The following is a 22,325-nucleotide window of genomic DNA, read 5'->3' as shown; positions in this document are numbered from 1 at the left end:
GTCTGAGTACGTTATAAGGTATGTGAATATTTTTAGTGAGCAAGAATATTTATAATAAACATTTACCGCTCCGAATTGCTATGAATCCTTCCTATTTACTGTTTTACGTTATATTTATGGTGCTGTTGAAGGTGAGAATCAGCGGACAATAAATGTCTGTGTGTCAGCACTGAGTAAGCAACAGGGGCTTCCAGTTTGTTATACAATATATACGACAGCGCACGCATGAATTTCGCAGTTTCATCCCTGTGAAAAGTGGGTAGCGGTAGCATCTGCTGGCTCTAGTGATGGCAAAGGGACCAAATGCATCCCATATCCCCGAGGAGTCGTTCAGTTTTACATACTGCGCTTCATGCTCGCGCGCTGGAATTAAAGCGTGGCGATGTGTCTTTCTGTACCCACTGCCATCGTGGCTGACATGCAGAGGGTGACAAAAAACATACATACAAGGACAAACACGGTTTCTTTATTATTATTTTTCTTTCTATTATTATTATTATTGTTGTTGTTGATGTTGCTGTGGCTGTTGTCTTTTTATAATATATTATAAAAACATACAGAAATTTGTTAAATTGTAAATTTGGAATTATACAGTGAAAATATGTGTTGCAGACCTTTAAGAAATGAGTTTCTGCTACATTCTTATTCATTTCCTTTTTTTGCATTATTCTAAATGAAATCAAAATGAATTGAAAGTTGTAAATAGTTTAAAAGGCCTGTCAATATTGGTCGCCAGCGCTTTTGAAAGTGAGAAGCAGAATGCTGACATTTGTAATTCCCCTTGAGCGCAGGCCTTCAGTTGCGCCTCGGTCTCTCATTCACTGCCAAGCTCTGATCAGCACCATCTCAGGAAACTCCAAATAAGGGCAAGGAAGTGGCAGCCCACCGGAAGCCAAGTCTAAGCATGACCTTATATGTCGCTCCGGCGCTGGGGCTTCCGCCAAAATACCGTGCTTCTACAAAAGAGAAATTTGCGTTCAGCCGAGCCCGCCGCTTGAGAACTCACTGATAATGTGCCATTTGTGTGTCAGTATCCTCAACCAAAGTGTAAACCACGTACATTTATATTCGTGCGCTGCAATTGCTCTCTTTACGGTTTCTCCGCTCTCCGTATTCCGCTTGGCAAGCTCCGTGTGTCTTCCACCGCAGTGCCTAAATATGGGCTTCCTCCAGTCCAAATACGGACATCTACGTCACGGCAGGAGAGCCTATATAAAGGAGTGGGGATCCTCTGAAACGTGAAAGAGCCCAGAGCGCCTAATAGAAACATTAGAAGCAGAGCGATAGAAACAGTGACTTAAAGCCATATTTCGGTCTCCCTCCGAAAAAAGCATTAGACCCACAGAAATACACAAGTGAAAAAAAGTTTCTAAATTTTAAAAAGTAAACAACAACAAATGGTTACAACTAATTAACCATTGCATCCTAATATTTTGAAGATAACAAGCTGGACTCATCTGATTGTTGAACTAGTGTTTTTGTTTTTATTTTTTGCTGCCTAAGAAGAAAAAAGGCTGAGATCCTGAGTGCCCTGGATATCCTGCAGCGGTGTGGCCTTGCAGCAGCAGATAGAGAGAGAGAGGCAGCATCTTCTCAAAGGCGTGGTGGTGTTTCCCCACTGCTCCTCATTCACGGCAGCAGCTTCCTGAAGAATGTGTGCTGCTAAAACTGAGATGCTTCTACCCACGCTCCAGATCTCAGAGCCCCTGAGCTTTCCTCAGTCGCCCATGGATAGCTACCCCAAGCTGGAAGACATCATGCTTCTCCACTCTGCCGGGACACCCTTCCTTGCCGCCTCTGCGCCAGAAGGTGCTGGGTTCGGGACCGGGGATCCTGGAGAACAGTATGACCACCTGGCTGGAGGTAAGATCAGCCTCTTAACTTTATGAAAGGAATCACGCAAAGCTATGTTTCTAAAATGCAAACCCTGTCATTTTAATGCAAATATCGTTTTTTTAAAAGGTCTTAGCAGCTTATCATTCTTTTAGTTAATTTGTAGACAAGTACACCAAAGGGTATTAATGATACGCAGAATGTGCTGGGGTCTAAATGTTGATCTTGCATTTATTTAGAGCAATAAGTAAGGGGCAGTTGTGCAGCTTTGATTACTAAGAGCGCTTAGGCAGCAGAAAGTCAGGACAGGCGTGATGCGTTAGACCCCAGGCTGCTCTGGGACGGACTGAGTGGGGGGATGTTCCAATGTTGCGTCAGACGATATCGGGTCGGCTTGGGAATTTCTGCCAGCGGGATTCTCCTCCACGCTGGCTTGAGTTCTGAGTGGCATGGAGCTGGACCCACTGCTGATCATTATTAACTCCCCCTATTTTTTTTGTAACCCCCCCCTTGCAGACACGCTGCCAGATATCGCGGTCAGCTACGAGAAGTCCTTTGTGGAGCAGAGCTACCCCAGCCAGCGCCTGCCCCCACTCTCCTACACTGGACGCTTCACCCTCGAACCCACAGCCACCTGCGGGGGCAGCCTCTGCCCCGAGCCCCTCCTCAGCCTGGTCAGTGGCCTGATGGGGATCTCCAACCCCTCTGCTTCCTCCTCGTCCACCTCCTCGGTCAGCTCCTCCTGCCAGGCCAACATGAGCTGCTCCGCCCACCATGGGGAATCCAACCCCATCTACTCCGCCGCGCCCACCCAGGCCGCCAGCAACTCCAACCTTCTTCCGGAGCATAGCCAGGCATTCCCGAGCCCCACAGGCTGTGCCATCCCATATCCGCCCCCAGCCTACACGGGCGGGAAGACCACCAGCTTCCCGGTCCCCATTATCCCTGACTACCTCTTCCCCCAACAACAGACCGACTCCAGTCTGGTGCCCCCTGATCAAAAGCCCTTCCAGTCGCAATCGGGGCAGCTCTGTCTCACGCCCCTGTCCACCATTCGGGCGTTCGCCTCTCAGACGGGATCACAGGACTTAAAGTGTGTGGAACAGTCGCAGGTAACCAAGCCCCGGCAGGTCCGAAAGTACCCCAACCGCACCAGCAAGACGCCGCCCCACGAGCGCCCCTACGCCTGCCCCGTGGAGAGCTGCAGTCGCCGCTTCTCCCGTTCGGACGAGCTGACGCGCCACATCCGCATCCACACGGGCCAGAAGCCCTTCCAGTGCCGCATCTGCATGCGCAACTTCAGCCGCAGCGACCACCTGACCACGCACATCCGCACGCACACCGGCGAGAAGCCCTTCGCCTGCGACGTCTGCGGCCGCAAGTTCGCCCGCAGCGACGAGCGCAAGAGGCACACCAAGATCCACCTGCGGCAGAAGGAGAAGAAGGTGGAGAAGGTGGTGGGCCCCGTCTCCATGCCCTCACCTGCATCCAGCTACCCCTCCCCCGTCACATCTTATCCCTCCCCTGTCTCCTCTTACCCCTCCCCAGTACCCTCCTGCTATGCCTCACCAGTACACAGCTCCTATCCGACCCAGTCCGCTGCCACCGCCTACCCATCCGGCACGTTCTCCACCCAAGTAGCTGCCACATTCCCCTCCACCCTCCCTACCGCCTTGTACAGCCCCCCGGTCAACAGCCCCGATGGCCAGTCCACCGTCTCCCCAAGAACAACTGACATCTGCTGAGGTCCTCAGATTACACGACTCTCAGTTCTGGACAAAATGACGGAAAAAAACAAAACTGGAAAAGCACTTTTTGCCCGGCTCATCCCTCGTCTTCAAACACAAATACGACAAAAGGAGACCTCTCCACTTCTTACGCAAAATAGACTTTCTAAAGACAAAAAGATTGAGAGATTCTTGGCTTCTCTGTCTGCTTAGCATCTCCAACTCAAGGACAATTAAGCAGAGATACGCATTTAGAGACTTCTACGATATACATAAGGTGTTCGTATGTCGTAAATGTGCCATGTTTTTGCTTTACGTCCGTCGGTACTATCAATGTGAAATGTTTTCGCATATTTACATTGTACAATTCAGAGTTAGCTGACATGTAGCTTATGAATATTTCCTCCCTGTCGCGATTCATTTCAGGTCTGTGTACAACAAGCATGTGCGAGAATCGTTGTCATTTAATTTTCTCTTTTCTGTAAATATGACAGGTTCAATCTCTCCCCTTTCTTCACATGATTAGGCATTATGTTACAAAGAGAAATGATCTGTTTGAAAGAGAAACTTGCAGTTTTGGTGCCTTCTGAAATGCCACTCTGGCTGTTAAATGTCACAATTTAAAGTACATGAACAGATTTGACGCATCTGAAATGATACTATTACATACGTAGGATTTTAAGGGGCAATTAGACAATACTTGAGGTCTCAATTTCACAACTAGAATGTAACCAAAAAAGGAAATTTCATACCTATATTTTTGTATCAGAAATGTAATTATCTTCAGGGTTGGAATGTTGTACGTAGTTACCTACTGAGTAGGCATAATTTTTTAAATGTGTTTTACATGCAACTCATTATTTTGTGGTAATTTCTATTTTGTAATTGTGTTTGCTAAATAAAGTGACTGTTTTGGCTTCAAAACACATTGAATGCGCTTTCACGAATGGGTCAGTTGCTGTTAAGAATTCTCCTTTCAGAGAAGAAATATTAATAAAGTATGCATAAAATATCTTTTCAATTGTCACTGATCTCTTCCGACTTACATTTTCTTTATAAAAAAATTAAGTAAAATTTTGAAAAGATTCTATTTAAATATCAAGTAATTTTCTGCATCGCAGTACATGTTCCTCACAAATAAAGTATCTTATAGAAACAGACATTAAATTGAAGTCATATTGAAAATATTAAATTTTAAATTGAACTCCGATCACCATTTGGCATTACAGAGATTTAGTAACCAAGCTGCATTTTTATAGCTGTAGATGAAAAACTAGTCATCGCCCAAACCTTCTATGTTAAATTGCCAGAGTCCTTGTTGTATTCATGCATTAAATATTTTAACCGAGGCTGTTATGACCCATTAAGTGATCCTTGGCCTCGGACATGAACAAAATGTCATTCTTAGTTGATACAGAGCTGGGATTTCATGTCATTTGTGGTCCAAAAGAATGAGGACTTTTTACACAGACATGCCACTGCACCTCAACACTGAGGTCCTGAGCTATTTCAAAACGATCTCCCCAAGAAGGATTCCAGAACATGTTGTTCTATATTTCAGATGCTGTGATGTCTACAGGCAAGCAAACAGATCTTGGCAGGTCGAGTGTGTGGATACACACAGCCTCATTTCATTCCTGTACAGGTCTGTGCCCGAAGCTATCCTTCCTTTCCGTGCTGCTGTACCTTACCAGCTGCTCATTACTGTGCCCTGTGCTTCAGAATCTGAATCAGAATTCAGAATCAGAATGCAGAATCAGAATGCCGAATCAGAATTCAGAATCAAAATGCAGAATCAGAATGCAGAATCAGAAATCAGAATCAGAACCCTTTTACTCACCAAGTGAAAAATGTATGAGGAATTTGTTTTGGTGCGTGAGGTAAACAATTAAACATATAATCAAGAGAGGGATACAAAAGACAATAAATAGAATGAAAAATGAAATAATTTTTAAACTGAATGCACCCTGCATTCAGTTGTCTCGCCTTATGTCAACATTATACACATATGACTGGACTATTGAGACCCTGATACACTGACATACAGCGCAGAGAGTGGTATTGGTGGCATCGATTACATTTTTTTTTCATTATTCTCTATATATATATTCCTTTATACATACATTCATATATATTTTTTGCTAGATCAAAGTACTGCCAATATTAAGCAGTAGAGATGTAAAAATACACACACACACACACACACACACACACACACCCGCTCGCGCACACACACACACACATATATATATATATAAACTGCAAACTGCAGCCTGGTTCTTCCCTGTTTCTCATTAATGAAGGGCTTCTTCCTTGCTTTATGGGACTTCAATCCTGCTTCTAGGAGCCTGATATGAACTGTCCTAGCAGTGCACTTCACACCCACAATTAATGTTTCCCATTCCTTTTCCCATTTTCACTTGAGGTCATCCTCCGATTTTTGAGGCACTGCCGGGTAAGTTGACAGTCATCTCTGGCAGTAGAAACTCACTTCTGCCCTCTAACTGGCTGGCTTCTGGTCGTTCCCAGTGCCTCGTGCTTCACCTTGTTCCTGTGTCCTGCTGTCTTAGACATTTTGAACCTGGAAATAACCTCCCTCGCAGTGTAGCCTTCTGCCAGCAGGACCAGAATTTAAAAATGCAGATATTTAAAAAAACATAGAGTGGTCTCTTAACTTTTTCTAGAGCTGTATATAGAACAGGTAGCATCTCCCCCAAACTATAGGCCTTTTTTTTTTCTAATACACTCTTTCCCACGCCGTTAAAAACTATTGCTGCTGTGTTGCCAACTGTACACTTTCCAAGTTTAAGCAGTTATGACCTCCTACAGCCGGTATGCGTCTCCACAGCAAGAAATCTGTGGCAGCATCAAAGGAAAATCGAGCGACGGCCTGAAACTCAGGAATGTGACTAAATTAGTTGATTCGTTAAGCGATTTTCGCGACCGATGCACGAACATGTGACATCGCTAACACATTAAAAGACACCTTAAGCCGCTGACCCAGGAATGGCCGACAGATGAGATTCCTGATGACTTCTGAACTCCCCCAAAAGGTGTCCATACCTTCTGAAGGGAAAGCAATTACTGAAATGTCAACAGCGTGAGCATGCAATGTGCCGCCTTAACCCTGCTCCCAGGCGCCGTGCCTTCCGCTGACCGGGAACCTTGTCGAGCTGCACTTTCAGGCCTGTTGCAGGCTCTGTGTGGCCTATCAAATAACAAACTTAATGTGCATAAATCGTTATAAATCGTCATAATGCACATTAACGCATCATAAATACAAATACATCAATAAAAAAAGCACCTATTTGAATATTGTCCCCGTCCAAGGAAAACTGCATGCTATGTATTTCACAACGGTGATTTTTTAAAAATATAGATGGAATACGCCCATTCTCCTATCAGTCCACTGATAGCGTTTGACATCTAACTAACCAATGAAGAAATGTTACATAAAGTCATCTATTTAACTAATATTGTTGCTTGTCCTACTTAACATTTGCATTAATGATGGTCGTTTGTATAGGTTACATTATTGAGTTCTTTTTTTTCGCAACATAACAGCGATAGCTAAATAGCTAGCAAATTAACATCATTGTGTTAAGAATTGTGAATATAAAGCGAGATTAGTTTGTATCTTGTTGACACTGACTTATTCATGTCTCTGACAACAATCCACTTGAGTCCATTTACAACACGAAACCGTTCGCTGATGGTAAGGCTGCCTCGTGTTGTTTTCAGTTTATTTTATAAATTAGCTTCAGGTTTTTTGCAACCTCCGGAAATAATCGATTTTAGGAGATACAGGTTTTTCATTGGCCAGCCCCTTGTGACCTTGACCAGGGTTAGGAAGTGAATTTATAATGTAGAAACGCCAATTCAGCAAACTTCAGATTTTTGTACCCCCACATCATTCTGACCCTCAGTTCTGGGGTGTGTTCCACCAAATGAGATTTCTTGCTTAGCCGGATAACTTCTTGGATTTAAGATAGTCTGCTCTAAATGGACTGTATCTTCGTTGACTTACGTATAGCACAACAACACGACAATGATAAGTTATCTGGCTAAGCAAGAAATCCTGCTTTATGGAATACCTCTCTGGAGGGGTCTGATGCTTAAAGCATTACATTCACATTTTTCTGATAATTTTATCCCAAACAGCTTACAGTAGGAGGAAGGGTTGCGGTTTGTTTACGTGCATTCCCAGGGATTCGAACCAATGATCATTGTGTTTTTCAGCACATTGCCCTATTTGTTGAGAAGTATACATTATAAGCAAGTGGATAAATGATGCCTTCATAGCTATTGGCAAGTGAAATAATATCCTTACGTGGTCCAGTCCATTATCACTAAAGCAGTAATGTAAGATGATGGAATTTTTTGTCAATATCTTTTTCTTATTAACAAAATTCCATTTTTACAGTGACGACTGAGGCAGAGATGGAACATTCCCAAATGGTGATGTTCATCTTCCTCTCCCGCCACATGCCATCACACAAATATGTTATCGTCGAGTGATCAGCAGTTTCATCAGATACAGTTTGTCAAGAACTTCACAATAGCAGACCTGAAGTGCATGTTTATGAGTCGGGCGGTGTGAATATCACACACCATGGCTTCCTGAGTCATGTGGTCAGATCAGTCATCCATCAGCCTGTCCTGAACAAGTGGATGAGAGCGTGTCAAGCAAACAGCACAACCTGCAGGCCCAATGGCTTATTTCCCACGAAGAAGGTGTTTTCTGACTCTGTTACAACGTGGGCGACATTGTTCTGACATGGTTTAAATTCTGAGCACAGCACAGCAATTCTGAGACATTGTGTTCATCCTATGGTGAAGCATTTCTATATTAATGCTCTAGGATTTCAATATTACATCCACAGAGGTTAATGAGGATTAATGGATGACTTTTTGAATGTGAAAATCATGTAAATTATGCCTTACTAACCAATTCACCAGCTGACTTTAACACCAATGGGGGGTCCTATAGCCGTCAACGTTTTCTGCCAGCAACAAAACATAAAATGGAATTTTTCTAGAGTTCTAGACAGTATTCTAATGCTTTATGACATCTATTCTGGGTGCCTGCGGAGGTCCAAGTGATTTATACACTATTTGGACAAAAGTATTGGGACACTTAGTCATTACAGCTACAGGAACTTGACATCCCATCCTAAATCTATAGGCATGAGTATGGAGTCGTTTCCCCCATTGCAGCTATAACAGCTGCCACTCTTCTAAGAAGATTTTCCACAACATTTTGGAGCGTATCTGTGGAAATGCCCATTTCAAATTTGCCCATTCATCCAGAAGAGCATTTGTGAGGTCAGGCACTGATGTTGGCCTGGCTCACGATCTCCATTCTAGTTCATCCCAAAGGTGTTTGATGGGGTTGAGGTCAGGACTCAGTGTCGGCCAATCTAACTCAGTATTCCTGTCCGTATAGTTTATGTATGCTCACTTTCTTTTATTCTGGAATTTACCTGTGCGCAAATTAACTACAACGATATGAGTAAAGATTACATCGCCAAATACACTGTAAAGAAAGTGTTAGCTTGATGGACGTCATCAGCTCTGCTGTGAACGCGTCTGAAGAAATCTGCGATGCTACTCAAGTTTCAAGTTTTCTTTGCCACACACACACACACGCATGAAATGCTTCTCCACCTCCACCTTTGCGTGAAGGGAAATAAGAGGAGCTCCCTTCCCCGTATGCAGACTCACGGAGGTAAACAAGCCTGGTTATTAAGATCCAGTGACATCCAGAGCTGATGTCACTTTGCTGGTTTGCTGACACACGTATTTAGACTTTCCAGTGACTAATTTTTTTTTTTACCAATTTTTACATTCAGATGTTTTACTGGTGTCGCTATGCTACCTGTGCAGGGGCTATAAAGGGGCAGGGCCACCAACTCCAGCTGGAAGCTGATTGGCTGACTCCCATGTCACTCACGGATTCAAAACATATCATTGGCTAATGATAAGGTTGGCCACACTGTTTGAATTGTAGTCCATCAGTTGGCCTCCCATCTTATAAAAAATCTAGTACCTAGCTACCTGTTGCTATTACACGGGACCGCTAGCCCACTCTTGGTCTCCGCACCCAGAAGGTGACCGACCTGGTGCCAGCAGGGCCATCGCAGCTGTCCCACCAAAGCGACCCTCCAGGGAACCGAGAAGCGAGTGATAAATGGGTGTTTTAACGCACATTTCAGTGGGGAGCCGCCATATTATACTCTCCAGCTTTCATTCATAAACCCGTCTCTGCAGCAGCTCTCGTTCCCGGAGCCCCGGGTGGATCCCAGCTTCCTACTCCGATGCATTTCTGTGCTGTATCACCCACTCGCCTTGCCTGGGAACCGATAATAAACCTGTAATAAATCTCAGCTTGGGTTCTTTTCTTGGGCTGCGGGGGGCGCTGTGTGGCTCAGCGGGATAGGCCTCTGTGCCTGTGACCGGAAGGACATCGGTTCAAGATCCCCTCCTTGGCAGAAGAGTCACGTCTTCCTTTGAGTGAGGCCCTTAACCTAAGCCAGACAAATGGCTTAACCCTGCACTTAGACCTGCTACATTGTTTTTATATCAGCGGGTGCAAACAGCAAGACAGGACCCAGCTCTTTGTATTTCACCCCTTGTTTCAGAACCTAATTTAGGGAACAAGCCAGCAAAGGATGGGAGACAGTCAAGACAAATGCAGGGGATAATGACCGGACTGGAGAACACAGGACAGGGAGGCGCTTATATACACAACTAACGAGGGGGTAACGAGGGACAGGTGTGGGCAGTTAATACTACAGGCCATGGAAGGAGGGTGCAGGGGCAGCAGGAGCTCCATCTGCTGGTGCCCACAGGAACGGCAGGGTGGAGCAGATTGTGACAGCTCTCAGTCGAGACAGCATTTCTCTAAAGAGAGATGAGGGAATATCGGGAAAAGGTAAAGAATTCCAATGAAGCTGTTCTCATACTTGTGTAAATGACAAACAAAGCAGCATTTCATTTTTAAAAGGTTTGGGGAGTCCGTGGTCTTTAGAGACTGTTCCCTGCAAATATTTCACAGCCCTGTTCTTAATCGCTCCTGAGTGAGGTGTTTTTATACAGCTGCTACTTTAAAAACTACCTCTTTCTCCTCTCTGTGTCGATCTGTTATGTGTGTGTCTTCGGCTAGTGTGGAAGCTCTTTTATCAAACTGGAACTTTATCCATGTTATCCAGTGAGCTTTTGGGGCAGTTTTGGGCTACTCTTTCTTTTCACTATTCATCGGGGAACCATATGAAGAAAGCATGTCTGTTATCCTGTGGATTACTGAGGACTTAAAATTGTTTTGACTTCTTTTATGGCCCAAGAAATCTCGACTGTCACTGGTGACATTTCCAGTATGTGATCCCAGTCAAACCAGGCTCTCATAGTTTCTGCAGAAGGGGTGTTCCTCTCCAAAACAGGTGCAGTTTTTACTGTTGATTTGCCTCCTAACCACCCACAGAATGGGAAAATTGTAGAGATATCAAATTTATGGAGACGCAGGTGGGAGGTGTCGAGCATGCAGAGAAGTGAGTGTTTCACTGTATTGGCTTGTATTGTTAGTTACAAGCACTCAAAGAGAAACAGTCAAGACAGTGCATGTCGTCCTGTAGGTCGCGTCTCCTAGCCACTGGGCAATGACCTCAGGAGTGAAGAATCTTCTGGAAAGGCACGCCTGAATAAACACTGCTACTTTATGAAATTCTGCCGCTGGCATTGTTTAATTTTCCAGATACACTTCAGTTCAGCAAACAGGGCAGAGACTGTAAAGCGGCTTATCCTGCACAACCTATACAGTGTTTACAGTGCATGTTAGTGGAGCATTTGGTGACACTTAAAGCTGTCATCTATAATTCTATATACCTTCATAATGCGCTATTATGGCCAGTATAAGAATCAATGAAGCATTACAGCATCTTCTATTGGCAGTCATAAGGCATTATAGTGTTGATTATAATACCTCATAACCTCCAATGAAGTTCCTTCATTGATACCTTCATAATGCATTACAATGGTCGGTATAAGAATTAAGGATGTTCTGTACTGCATTATGAAGGTATCTATAGTGCATTATAGATGAGAGCTTCATAAAGCAATCATAATGCATAATAAACATGGCTATAATGTGTTATACCTCTTTAAAAATATGTATAGCTATATTTATAATGCTTCATGAATGCATTATAATGTGTCATGAATGTGTTCATAGATTGTTATAGACATGACAAAGAAATAGTTAGCAAGCTTTTTCCATGCTACATGTGGGTGTAATTAGAATGTGAACAGGCTTGTTATCATGTTCGTATAACAGCAGACAAAACTGGGAGATGCTAAATTTAAAGGATGATGAATAACAGATCTATGTTATATAGAAGTTGTTATTGTAACAGTGGGAGTGACAGATTGGTAAAACTAGATCATTCTCACGTGTACATTTATGAGCAGAGTACAATGTCGGTAAATTATGCCAGAAAATTAAGTGACAACTTATTTTTACTGTTGCTCAAAAGTTATTATCTTCTGAAATAAAAAACTAACAAATAAAGTATTACTTGCAAATCTTAAATACAGCCCACAGCTGGAATTTATGTTGCAATGACTGGCCTCCAGCTCGAAGCTGAAATGCATTTGGAACCATATCGGTTCATCTGTTCGTTAAAAACACACAAATAGACCATGGTTATGAGAAAATTTGCTGTTTAATAGAAATGCATTTTGGGAGCAATGTTTTCGCTGTGACGTCTGTTACCCAGGCGATCGTGATGAATTCAGAAATTTAACAAGAGCTTGAGGAAATTTGAAGAAGGGTGGTGTCTGGAATTTATTTTATTTGGGGGTGTCATTAAAGAATTTAGACATACAGATACCAGGCAAAAAAAGATAAACCAAACACTGCTCCAGTGGCTGAAATCATTTGTCACCTGAGTCCTGAGCCATAGTTGTCACTGAAACAATAAACCCATCAAACACGGATCAAACACACGCTCGACATCCAAAAGTTCCTCTGCGAGTCGCACACTGCGGGTTACAGCATCGCCCAGCGAGTTCCACTTGCTTTTCTCATAAAGCAGAAGTAAACATCCAGCACGAAAAACATCACTGCGCTGACGAAGACATGAGAAAGGGGCTCTGAAAAGTTTATGAAGGAGCTTATGAAAGTGAACGTCTTGTGGGAAAGTCATGCGACTTGGCAGGTAACACCGGCCCAGAGCAGCGTCCTGATCATCTGCAGATGGTCCGTAACCTACAGCATGCGGTGGGAATCTGGAAAAGGTGTGGAGATGATGGATTCTAACGGCTTATTTATTCATGTACTCTATATATTCCATCTTCCGTATGTTTTTAAAGGCGTGAAGCTTAAATGATGAAAAAGGGCTTGAAATGTGCTGATATTCAGGAGAGGGTCTGATTTGAATGGGAAAAAAGAGAAAACACTATTTAACACTTATTAGTGTACATTTGTTTGGGAAGGGGCAGCCCTAGCAATGCCCTTGATCGTTGCCATTAGGGTAGCGTAGTTTTGGAAATATTATCCATTCAGGAATGAAAATTCCTTTTTCCTTTACACACTGATCACGTGCTTCAGTAATTCTGTTTACACCTGTTGTTGTGATTTATGCCCACGCACACGCAGACACGCACACGCAGACACGCACACGAGCGCTCGTGCACACGCCCCGCGCTTCTCCTTTACCTTCCGAAGCCCACGGAGGGAAGGGGACCTCGCCGTCACCAGCCTTCAGGGGCGTTTCCCCCGGCAACCGTGGCTCAGCTCCGCCTTGACTGGCTGCCGCGGCCCCCCAGCTCTGACATGGCTCTGGGCTCTGGGAGCGGCAATGAAGATCAGCGGCGGCCTGCCTGCCTCTGTGATCTCCCTACAGCGCTCGCTCTCCCCGTGATCCCGCTCGGAGAGCCAACCAGCGCGGGGAAATATCAGCCGGGCAAGCCAGTTAAGAACTTCTATGCCCATAAAAGGACCTTCCTGTCCGGGCTGCCGGCTTCCTTAGGACTATGTATGGTGTTTCCTCATCTACCTTGGCCTACTGCCCTGGCAGACCAGCTCTGCGTATGTTTTTTTTCTCAATTCCTCCCCCCCGCCCCTCTTTTTTAAACCTCAGAAGCCAGGACTGAGGTTTTCTAGTGCAATGACTGCACTGTCTGTAAGAGGCGTTAAGAATTATGGAGGTTTTACAGATTATTTGTTAAATAAAGCGGGCGTGTACGCAGTAGCGGGCCGGTGTCGCTGGGCTGGGGTGGTACGGGGTGTTCAGTTATTTATACGCGGCGCAGGCTGGGTACAGCGGGAGTGCTGGGGGGGCGGGGGGCGGGGTGTCAGAGGTTAGCATGTGGCTCGATGCGAGCTTGAGCCATTCACGGCCGGCCCGTACTCTTCCTCACCGCCAACGTCAGCCGCGGTGAGGTGCTCCGGGATTGTGTTGCTAGCGAATCGAACACCATATGGCGAATGAGGTGCGGTTGTGGGAGGTCACATGACCACGTGCTGGGCTTCCGACTGGCTAGTGCCATTTTACCAAAAGAAAATAAATAAGTTTTCAATTTATTCATTATATTTTTGGGGGGAGGTCAATTACCCTTGTTTCCTGTGGTGTCTGGGATTGGCTCCAGGTCCCCCATCGCTCCCCCCAATCCTGACCGGGATAAGCATTTGGAAGATGGATTGATGGATATTTTTCAAGATAAAATAATCATAATTGCTTTGGTCATGGTCACTCCTCTTTCCAGAAAGCACTATGTATAAAACACAGGGGGAGAGAAGTGTGTGTGAGTGTGTGTGTGTGTGTGGGGGGGGGGGGGGGGCAGTTCAGATACAATTACCTCCCTGTCTATTCTTTTGCTGTAGCGTTATGATGGAACCCGGAGGCCTCAGGGTTACGCAACGGCTGCGTGGGCGGGTAAGGAGATGAAGAAGGAAGACAATGAAAGGCAACACGCAAAACACTAGTAGGAATGTGCCGGAAGGATCCAGAAATATGCAACGGCAACAGCTTACAGATCATTACAATAACGGCATTCTCTTAACCTGCACAGTTTGCCCGCCGCTCTTCATTTGAGGAGTTGCTGCTCTTTGTACCTCATCCCCATTCCGCTTTGAGTTTTGTCGTTCCGCTGACTCTGTTTCAATGGCGTTCTGAAGGCGGCCTTCCTGTGCGTTGATCTAATGCGATGTGTCGTAAATGACGTCAACCGGCTCCCGAGTTGTCAAAAGGAAGCTTTAGGTCTTGCCGTAAATCACTGCGCCGAACGCAACACGTGTCCAAAACTACAAGCGAGATGCGCCTCATATTCGGATAAAAGATTGAGGCAATTCCATGCAAAGGTGCGTTTCATGTTGCATCCGTGACGCTGATAAAATGCGATGTATTTCTAGCTTGTAAATGAATATATGAATTTTGAATATCTGTGTATATTCAACCCAAGACGTTACACAAAAACATATGCAAAACGAATCTTTGACAATAAGCTTGCTCGAGTTCTGAGGCAATTTGTTTGCCAATATGAGTCTAAATATGTCATTGATAACGCTGGAAATACTCATTAAATGATGTAATCAGACTAATTAGAAGGGGTTGCCTGTATTAGCAGCAAAAGTCGTTCTGCATGCTGGACCCATTTAAAGAGGAGCGAAGCCCAAACTTTCTTTTACATAAACCCATAAAGTACTCGCCGTACATTTGAGCACATTTCCCAAGTTATTGTTCTGTAGGAAGCAGGCTTGCAGTTTCTCTCTTGCAGTTTGTACCGTCCTTGCCTTCACAATTACACTGACATTGTCACACACTAACCAGGCTGATTCTGCATGATAGGCCCAGGTCCTGTACTGTGTCTGTCTCCAACCAAGTCCCCCCCCCCCCCCCCCCCACCACCACCACCAGCAGATTCGCAGGGAATCTGGGTCAGAACTAATAATGACGGCCAAAACGCACAAGCTCCAGTGTGCCGTTCCTGTAATGACAGACGGTGCCTTCATATTTTTCCTATAACAAAAAAACACACAATACCATCGCCTCTGGCAGAGCAGACTTGTCAAACCTGTCCTAGGTTCTGCAAGATGATGTAAAACACTGAAAATCTCAAGTGTGTCAACACCTGTGGCTAAAGTCACAGATCCAAACTTTACATTAGTTTCATCGCTTTAATGTAACGGGAGTTTTACCATGCAATGCAAGGGAATCGGGATTCGGTTTTTAAAAAAGAAAAAGAAATCTTTCATTTCTGCTCTTTCTCTCTTTATGGGTTCAGTAGTAAGATTGAGCCAATTCCCTCAACGATTAACTCGGAGATGAGAAAATAATTCCGAGCGATAGTGTTCTGCCGGTGATTGTTGCTTTGGGATCTAGCTGAGACTGGGATAAAGGGGATGATGTTAACCAGCTTGCAGCTGCTTGCCTATTAGCCGGGAGCGATAGAGTTTATTAAATCAGCGACCGGGGGTCGTGCCAAGCGCTCCCCGTCATCACACCAAAAGAGGTCCTGCTTTCTACAGGCAACGTTAATTAATCCTACACATTAATTATATGAAATTTTGCATTCTGACACAAAGGTACTAACACATTTGAGGGGAGGTGTTGCAAGTTTTTTTGTTTTTATTAAAATTTTATTTTCATTTATCTAGCCTCCCCCCCACTGCCACACCAACCACAGAAACTAACCCTAAGCCTAAACCTAACCCTAAGCCTAACCCTAATATACTTACTCTCCCACCCCCACTACTACAGCCACCAGGCAAACTGCGCAGAGTGACTGTAATTACAATAACACGCTCCTAAATTCCTTAATGGATGGGGGCCCCCAAAGCTACTTTGGAAAGGGGGGTGACTGTGAAAATGGCCTGTAGTGAACATTCCCTCAGTGCCAGTGAGGCTGACACACAGGTCTGGCTTCCGGACCGCCCCCCGGTTGCCGGCCTTCCCAAAGTGGGCCGGCGCCGGGCCATCGCTGTGGCACTCGGAGAGCGGAATCCCCCGTACTCAAAGCGAGACCTGAACTGACCCGACGGAAGAAAAAGGGCTACTGGCGTGTCGCTAATGCTATGTAGCATTATCGGGGACATTCCTGCCACGATGGTGAAATGTGATCAGGCAGCACACATAAAAGCGGAGCGTGTACAAGACGGCAAAGGGTGTGTGTGTGTGTGTATGTGTGTGTCTGTAATGTCACCCCCAGCTCTGAACACCAGCCGGGGTCAGTCGATGACTCATTGGCCTTATGACAGCTAAGGATGGACTTGAACCTTAACAGCCAGCAAACTGTTCTGGAAAAGTATGGGGGGGAGAGGGGGGGGGCTTATAATATACAGGACAATCCCTATCTCCTTCCTCTCCCCGCCACTGGTAATCTCCTAGCCCCAGTCTGCAAAGCACACCACAGCTATGCAGTCAGTACAAAAGTATCGCGTGAAGCAATCCTCGTTGCACACAGCTGAGCATGTCGATTTGGGGGTGGGAATATGTGTCATCCCGCTGAGTAAAACCCCTCCCCCCCTCTGCCGGCCTGTCAGACGTCCCGGGGGATGAAATCCAACACCTGTGACATTACGCCCCTGCAAAACCCAGTCTGAATCGCCGCCAGAAGGGCGTTATTGTTGGTGTGTCCACGGCATGTTAGCCGAGAAGCTATTGCACACCGCGCCATTATAGATAATAATACCCAGTGTGTCCTCATATCTCCGGGGCGGCAGGTTTGCATTTCCCCGCCGCGTCTGTGTAGGTTTCCTGCTGCAGTCTGCAAGAAGACCTGGCATCACTGCAGAGTGGCATCTCAGCCAGGGTGTACCCCAGTGCATTCTGGGACATGCTCCATTCCAGTGGTTACGGTGGTTGGATTGACTGATGTGCACCAATACAAATCAAATTATATGTAATATCAGTAGAAACACTGGCATTTATGTCTAATGGTTTTTCGCCTTTTCATGCTGTTTAATGGGAGATGTTCGGTTTCTAGAGCATTCGCAGCGATAGATAGGAATTAACTCGCATGCCATATTGGGGAGAAACATCGCCATGGCAACCGAGCCAAAGCCTTTAATTCAAAGTCTGACTCAACACAATGGCTTCATTAAAAATAGTTTGTGACACACTTGTAACAGGGCCTTTCGCAGCCAACTCTCAAAACTCCTTTCCCAGAACAGACTTCCGGGGGGGGTGTTTATGCACCACCATGCCGAATGGGGGGAGTCTCAGCCACAGCTCACCTTTGCCCATTTGTTTGTTATTTGTTAGGAACAAATAACTACCTGAATCATCTCCTCACTCACTCTCCGAGGGTCTTCACACAAGGCTGCGGACCAATAAGACGAAAACAATGTTCCTTGAACTCGGGCTGGACATGGTGAATAAAACGTGATTCTGATTTTCATTCTGATGGATAAAAAGTTCAAAGGCACAGCAGCAAGACCCTCCTGAGACACATTCACTCAAATGGGGACATTTTGGTCACATGACCTTAAACACTGGGCCGCCTGCTCTATAGTACGGTGACCAGACAATCCATGTCACCCTGAACACTTTGAGCTACTTCAGGTTTTACAAACTACCTTAAACCCAAAGGCTCCTGTGTTTGGCTAAATAGTTCAGCTCTTCTTGTGCTTTGACTGGTTTGTTTCCTTGAATGAAAGACGCATCCAGCTGTTTCACATTAACATTAGTGACACGCGTATGATTATAGGAGACTGACCAATCAGCACGCAGCAAGAACTCGGTGCTAAAGTGAAATCCAGTTCCTTTTCACGGAAATCCTGTCCTGGCTCCAAGTGTCCGGGATGGCATGGATTATCTGGTCACCCTACTGCAGTGTTTCCCAACCCAGTCCTCGGGGGAACCCCGGACAGTCCACATTTTCGCTTCCTTTCGGCTCCCAGTGCACCTGTACCAGGTATTCGGTGTTCCTGATTGGCTGGGAGCCGGGAGGGAGCAAAAACGTGGACCGTCCGGGGTTCCCCCGAGGACTGGGTTGGGAAACACTGCCCTACTGTATAGAGATATAATACCCACAGAGCCAGTTTAGGGTTACGCCGGGCAGTAGACTGGGCACGGTACGGACGCCACGGCAGGAGCGCCATCACACAGAAACATTCACACGCTAAGCTACGGCTTCGTGGCAGCAGCTCACCCGCGCGCCTGGGAAAACCGTTCACTGCTCCCTGCCTTTCTTTCGTCATATTACTTTACAGGCATTTTCCCAGCCTGGGACCTCACATAAAACTACATGCTAGGGGCTGGTTATTAGGACGGCGAAGCGAAGCCAGCCCATAGCCTGCTGGTGTACGCCTGTGTCTTCATTACTCATACGAAGGCGGCGGGCGTACAAAACCAGTGTGTGTGCGAGAGAGACAGAGCCAGAAAGGGGGGGGGATAGAATACCAGAGTGGCGACTAAGTTTTTTAACACGATTCTGTCGAATGTAAATAACAAAATTACCCTGGTGACTGCAGCGGGGCGAGAGTGCCTGGCAAGGCACTGGTGGGCGGAGCTACTGAGAGCTGTCAATCACCGCCTGGTTGCTCAGTGACCCAGTTCCCAGCGCTGACTTTAACGGCTCCCATTGGCTTAAACTTGGAGCCAGTAAAGGAATAAAAGACGAAGTGGGAAAGAACAGCTGGAATGGACTTTTGCTTAGTCACCGGTCAATGCTGGCGGCCCTAGAATTCCAGCTCATGATACATCATTTAACCCCCATCCATCCATCCATCCATCCATCTATGTATCTTCCATAAACACTTTTCCAGCACAGGCTTGCAGCAAGTTGAAAGCCTGTTTTCGGAAGCACAGCGTGTACCTTCTGTGGGATGCTAGTCCATCTCAGGGCAATTTAGAGACAAAATCAAGCACAAAAACACTTCTCAGGCAGATTCAAACCCATACCCATAGACGGGATTCAAACCCATACCCACAGAGGGGATTCAAACCCACAACAGACCATTGACCCACAAGCCTGAGCCAGAGGATATATATCAATATATGTTCCTCTCAAATGTGACGAAAAAGTAATACATTTCACCTGGGATACTGATTTACCGGGTGTGCTAATTTATGCTTTGAACAAAATATTCATGAAAAAATGCTACCGTTCCCCCTGAGAAAGAGCCGTATTCGGTCCCAGACGTGACCGGCTGCGAGACAGGAAGACCGATAACGTAAAAGGCACCAATAAAGTAAGACTGTGGTAAAATATACACAGCACAATAAAAATATTTACAACAGCTGTAAAAACAATTAAATGCAGTTTCATGTATTTTCAAGTGTTTTGCATGGGTGTGGAGTTCATTGGATGTTTTGGTAATTGCTCAAGAAGTTGTATTGGCGCTCCCAAAATGCGCATGGAGTCTGGGTTTGGATCAGGACGGGTGGCGGCGCAGGGTGGGTGTGAGTTATTGGCTTCAGCGGGGCTTTCCAGCGCTGAATGCTCCAGCATCCTGCGGTTTTAGCTGGGGTCATTCTCAGCTGACTGAGTCAACCTCCTGGAAGCCCTCCAGATCAAGCTGTGGGGGAAATCAGCTCCAGAGGGACCCGGCATTTTGGTGGAGAGAGAGAGAGAGAGAGAGAGAGAGAGAGAGAGAGAGAGAGAGAGAAAACAATAATGTTTCACATTAGAGATTTAGAGAGAGGTACCTACAGGGTCCTGTGGTCTGTTATGACCCCCAGGGCATAGCAATCAGAGGCAAGGCAGCTGTGGAAATGTTACGGAAAAGAATTACAAGCATTCCCACAGTGACTGTTCAAGTAAGGCCATGTGTAAGTCACAATGTAAAATGAAAAATAGAGCCAATTATATCCATCATAACAGGGTAATCGATGTCATAGAGATCGTTCTTTTTCGAAAGTGACTTTAACTGACAAGGTTGTCAGCGTGAGACTCAATTAGCATTTGTATGGGATTAGAGCATAAATTTGTCTCAGGCTTGATCAAATTGGCATTTTCTTTATCCCGATCAGTTCTGAAGGAGCCCGGTTTTTGTGAAGAGACTGAATGACGCCGAACTCCTTCACCGATCCCCCGCCTCACGGGAAAAAAACGAGGCATTATGTAGCGCTGAATATCCAACTGTGCCTGTCTCACTTCATAATGAAGGCACTGCCTTCGTTACAGAAAGATCAGAGTCTGGTACAAAAAGCTTATCGCGAACAATGCTTAAACAATGCATCACCGATTTTACTAAAGGTTGGTGTCATCAAAAATATGCCTGCGACTTCTGTTCCCTAATCATTACTAACGACACAACTGGAAATATGCTTTATTTGTGAAGCAGACACTTTTGTCCAAAGTATCATGCATTTTAGGGAACGCAAGGTCAGCCAGGCCCTGGAACAATTGTGGGTCAAGGGCCCAATGGTGAAATCATTCTGCTGACGCTGGGATTAGAACCAATGACCTTCTGAACACAGGTGCCACATCAGACTCTACTGCAACGGTGCACACCTTGGCAGTGTAACATAGAGTGCATATAGCAATAAGATATATACCGATAAGAGAATATACAGAAATAACTAATTAACATTGTTTTATTGATTTAAATTGTGGCTTCAGTTTCATTCAGAAACTGATCAGCAGACTGAAAATAGTTTAATATGTGAATAAAACAGTGATGTGTTAGGGACATTAAATACACTTTTTTATCGTTTTTTTATCGTTGTCTGTTACATTAATTTCTTCCTTTTTCATTAACATGAAAAAAATGCTGATCATTTTCCCCCGCGCAGTTACATCTCATTTAATCAAACAGGCCCCTGTTTGTCAGAAAAAGGTAATTATCATAAGTGATCTTTACAAGATGACCAAGCTTATAGACAGGAGGTGGTGTACAATTACTAAAACATTACAGTTAAACAGTATGAAATGATCATTTAATTAATTTGATTTACTTCTTTTTATAATTAAAAATGCGTTTAGAGTTGACTACACCAGAAAAATCAAACATAAGTTGCAGAGAGCAGGTTTTTTTTTTTTCAAGCGCAAATTTAAATGCAGCCAAACTTTAAAGAATTACAACTTTTCAAACTTCGATGCCGACATAGATTAAGTGTGCCCAGGTCTTAGTTAACATGAACAGCTTTAATAGACCACAATGAACTCCACCCACCCCCCCCTCCCCCGAGCTATTTTTAGCCCTGTGTGTATAAATGCCTTTCTGGAGAATTCCATCCAGCGTAGTCAGATGCGCCCAGGCAGAGTTCCACAGAACGTGGCGTTTCCTTTCCAGCAGGAGTGATTACATGGGAGAATCTGTGTCTAACTTGGCACCGTTTTAAAAGACATCGTCTGTCGTGCGCAGATGCATAAAAATGCTGTGAGAAGCGGCGTGTTTTTTTTTCTCCGCACTTCATACGTGTTCCGACTCGTCCCATGCTGGGTTTCATTAGGAGCAGGCAGCCGCGCCCCCCCTCTCTCTCTCTGCCTGACTTTTTCTGGGCATTGGAAAGAACACAAGGGAAAGTCCAAAAAAAAAAATCTGGATGCGACTCGGAGCGCGAAGAAACCCCCGCAATTACACAGGGGGGCGGGTCTGTGTCGTGGGACGTGTGATCACCACAGGGTCCCGGCCAGCGCCGCGATGACACACGCGCAGTGCGGTGAATCACACCTAATCTACTCATTGTCCCAGGCGCAGCCCGGAGCATCTACTGGGGAACCGGCTTCCGCTCCGGAGAGAGAATAGCACAAAGCTGTACTCCGGGTTACCGAGGGGAATCTCCGTAGGTGAGCAGGATATGGAGTCAGATTTCCAGTGAA

At 45.3% G+C, this 22,325-nt stretch overlaps 1 protein-coding gene and 1 long non-coding RNA gene across 2 annotated transcripts; one reads left to right on the top strand and one right to left on the bottom strand.

Moving 5' to 3' along the window:
• Nucleotides 1–513: 513 nt before the first annotated feature.
• LOC140582286 (uncharacterized) lies at nt 514–13,468 on the bottom strand. Its single transcript, XR_011985215.1, has 3 exons — nt 13,273–13,468; nt 1,061–1,857; nt 514–956 (listed from the first exon to the last, which is right to left on the bottom strand). It is a non-coding gene; the product is annotated as an uncharacterized lncRNA (long non-coding RNA).
• Nucleotides 1,653–4,574, top strand: LOC111850848 (early growth response protein 1-like). The gene is made up of 2 exons (XM_023825161.2): nt 1,653–1,863; nt 2,350–4,574. The coding sequence occupies exons 1-2, from the start codon at nt 1,653–1,655 to the stop codon at nt 3,576–3,578; spliced, it is 1,440 nt and encodes a 479-aa protein (XP_023680929.2). The 3' UTR covers nt 3,579–4,574.
• Nucleotides 13,469–22,325: the final 8,857 nt, after the last annotated feature.

Source organism: Paramormyrops kingsleyae, chromosome 24, assembly GCF_048594095.1.
Source record: "Paramormyrops kingsleyae isolate MSU_618 chromosome 24, PKINGS_0.4, whole genome shotgun sequence".
NCBI lineage: Eukaryota > Metazoa > Chordata > Actinopteri > Osteoglossiformes > Mormyridae > Paramormyrops > Paramormyrops kingsleyae.
Note: the sequence above shows the minus strand (reverse complement) of the source record. Positions and strands in the feature narration are given on the sequence as shown.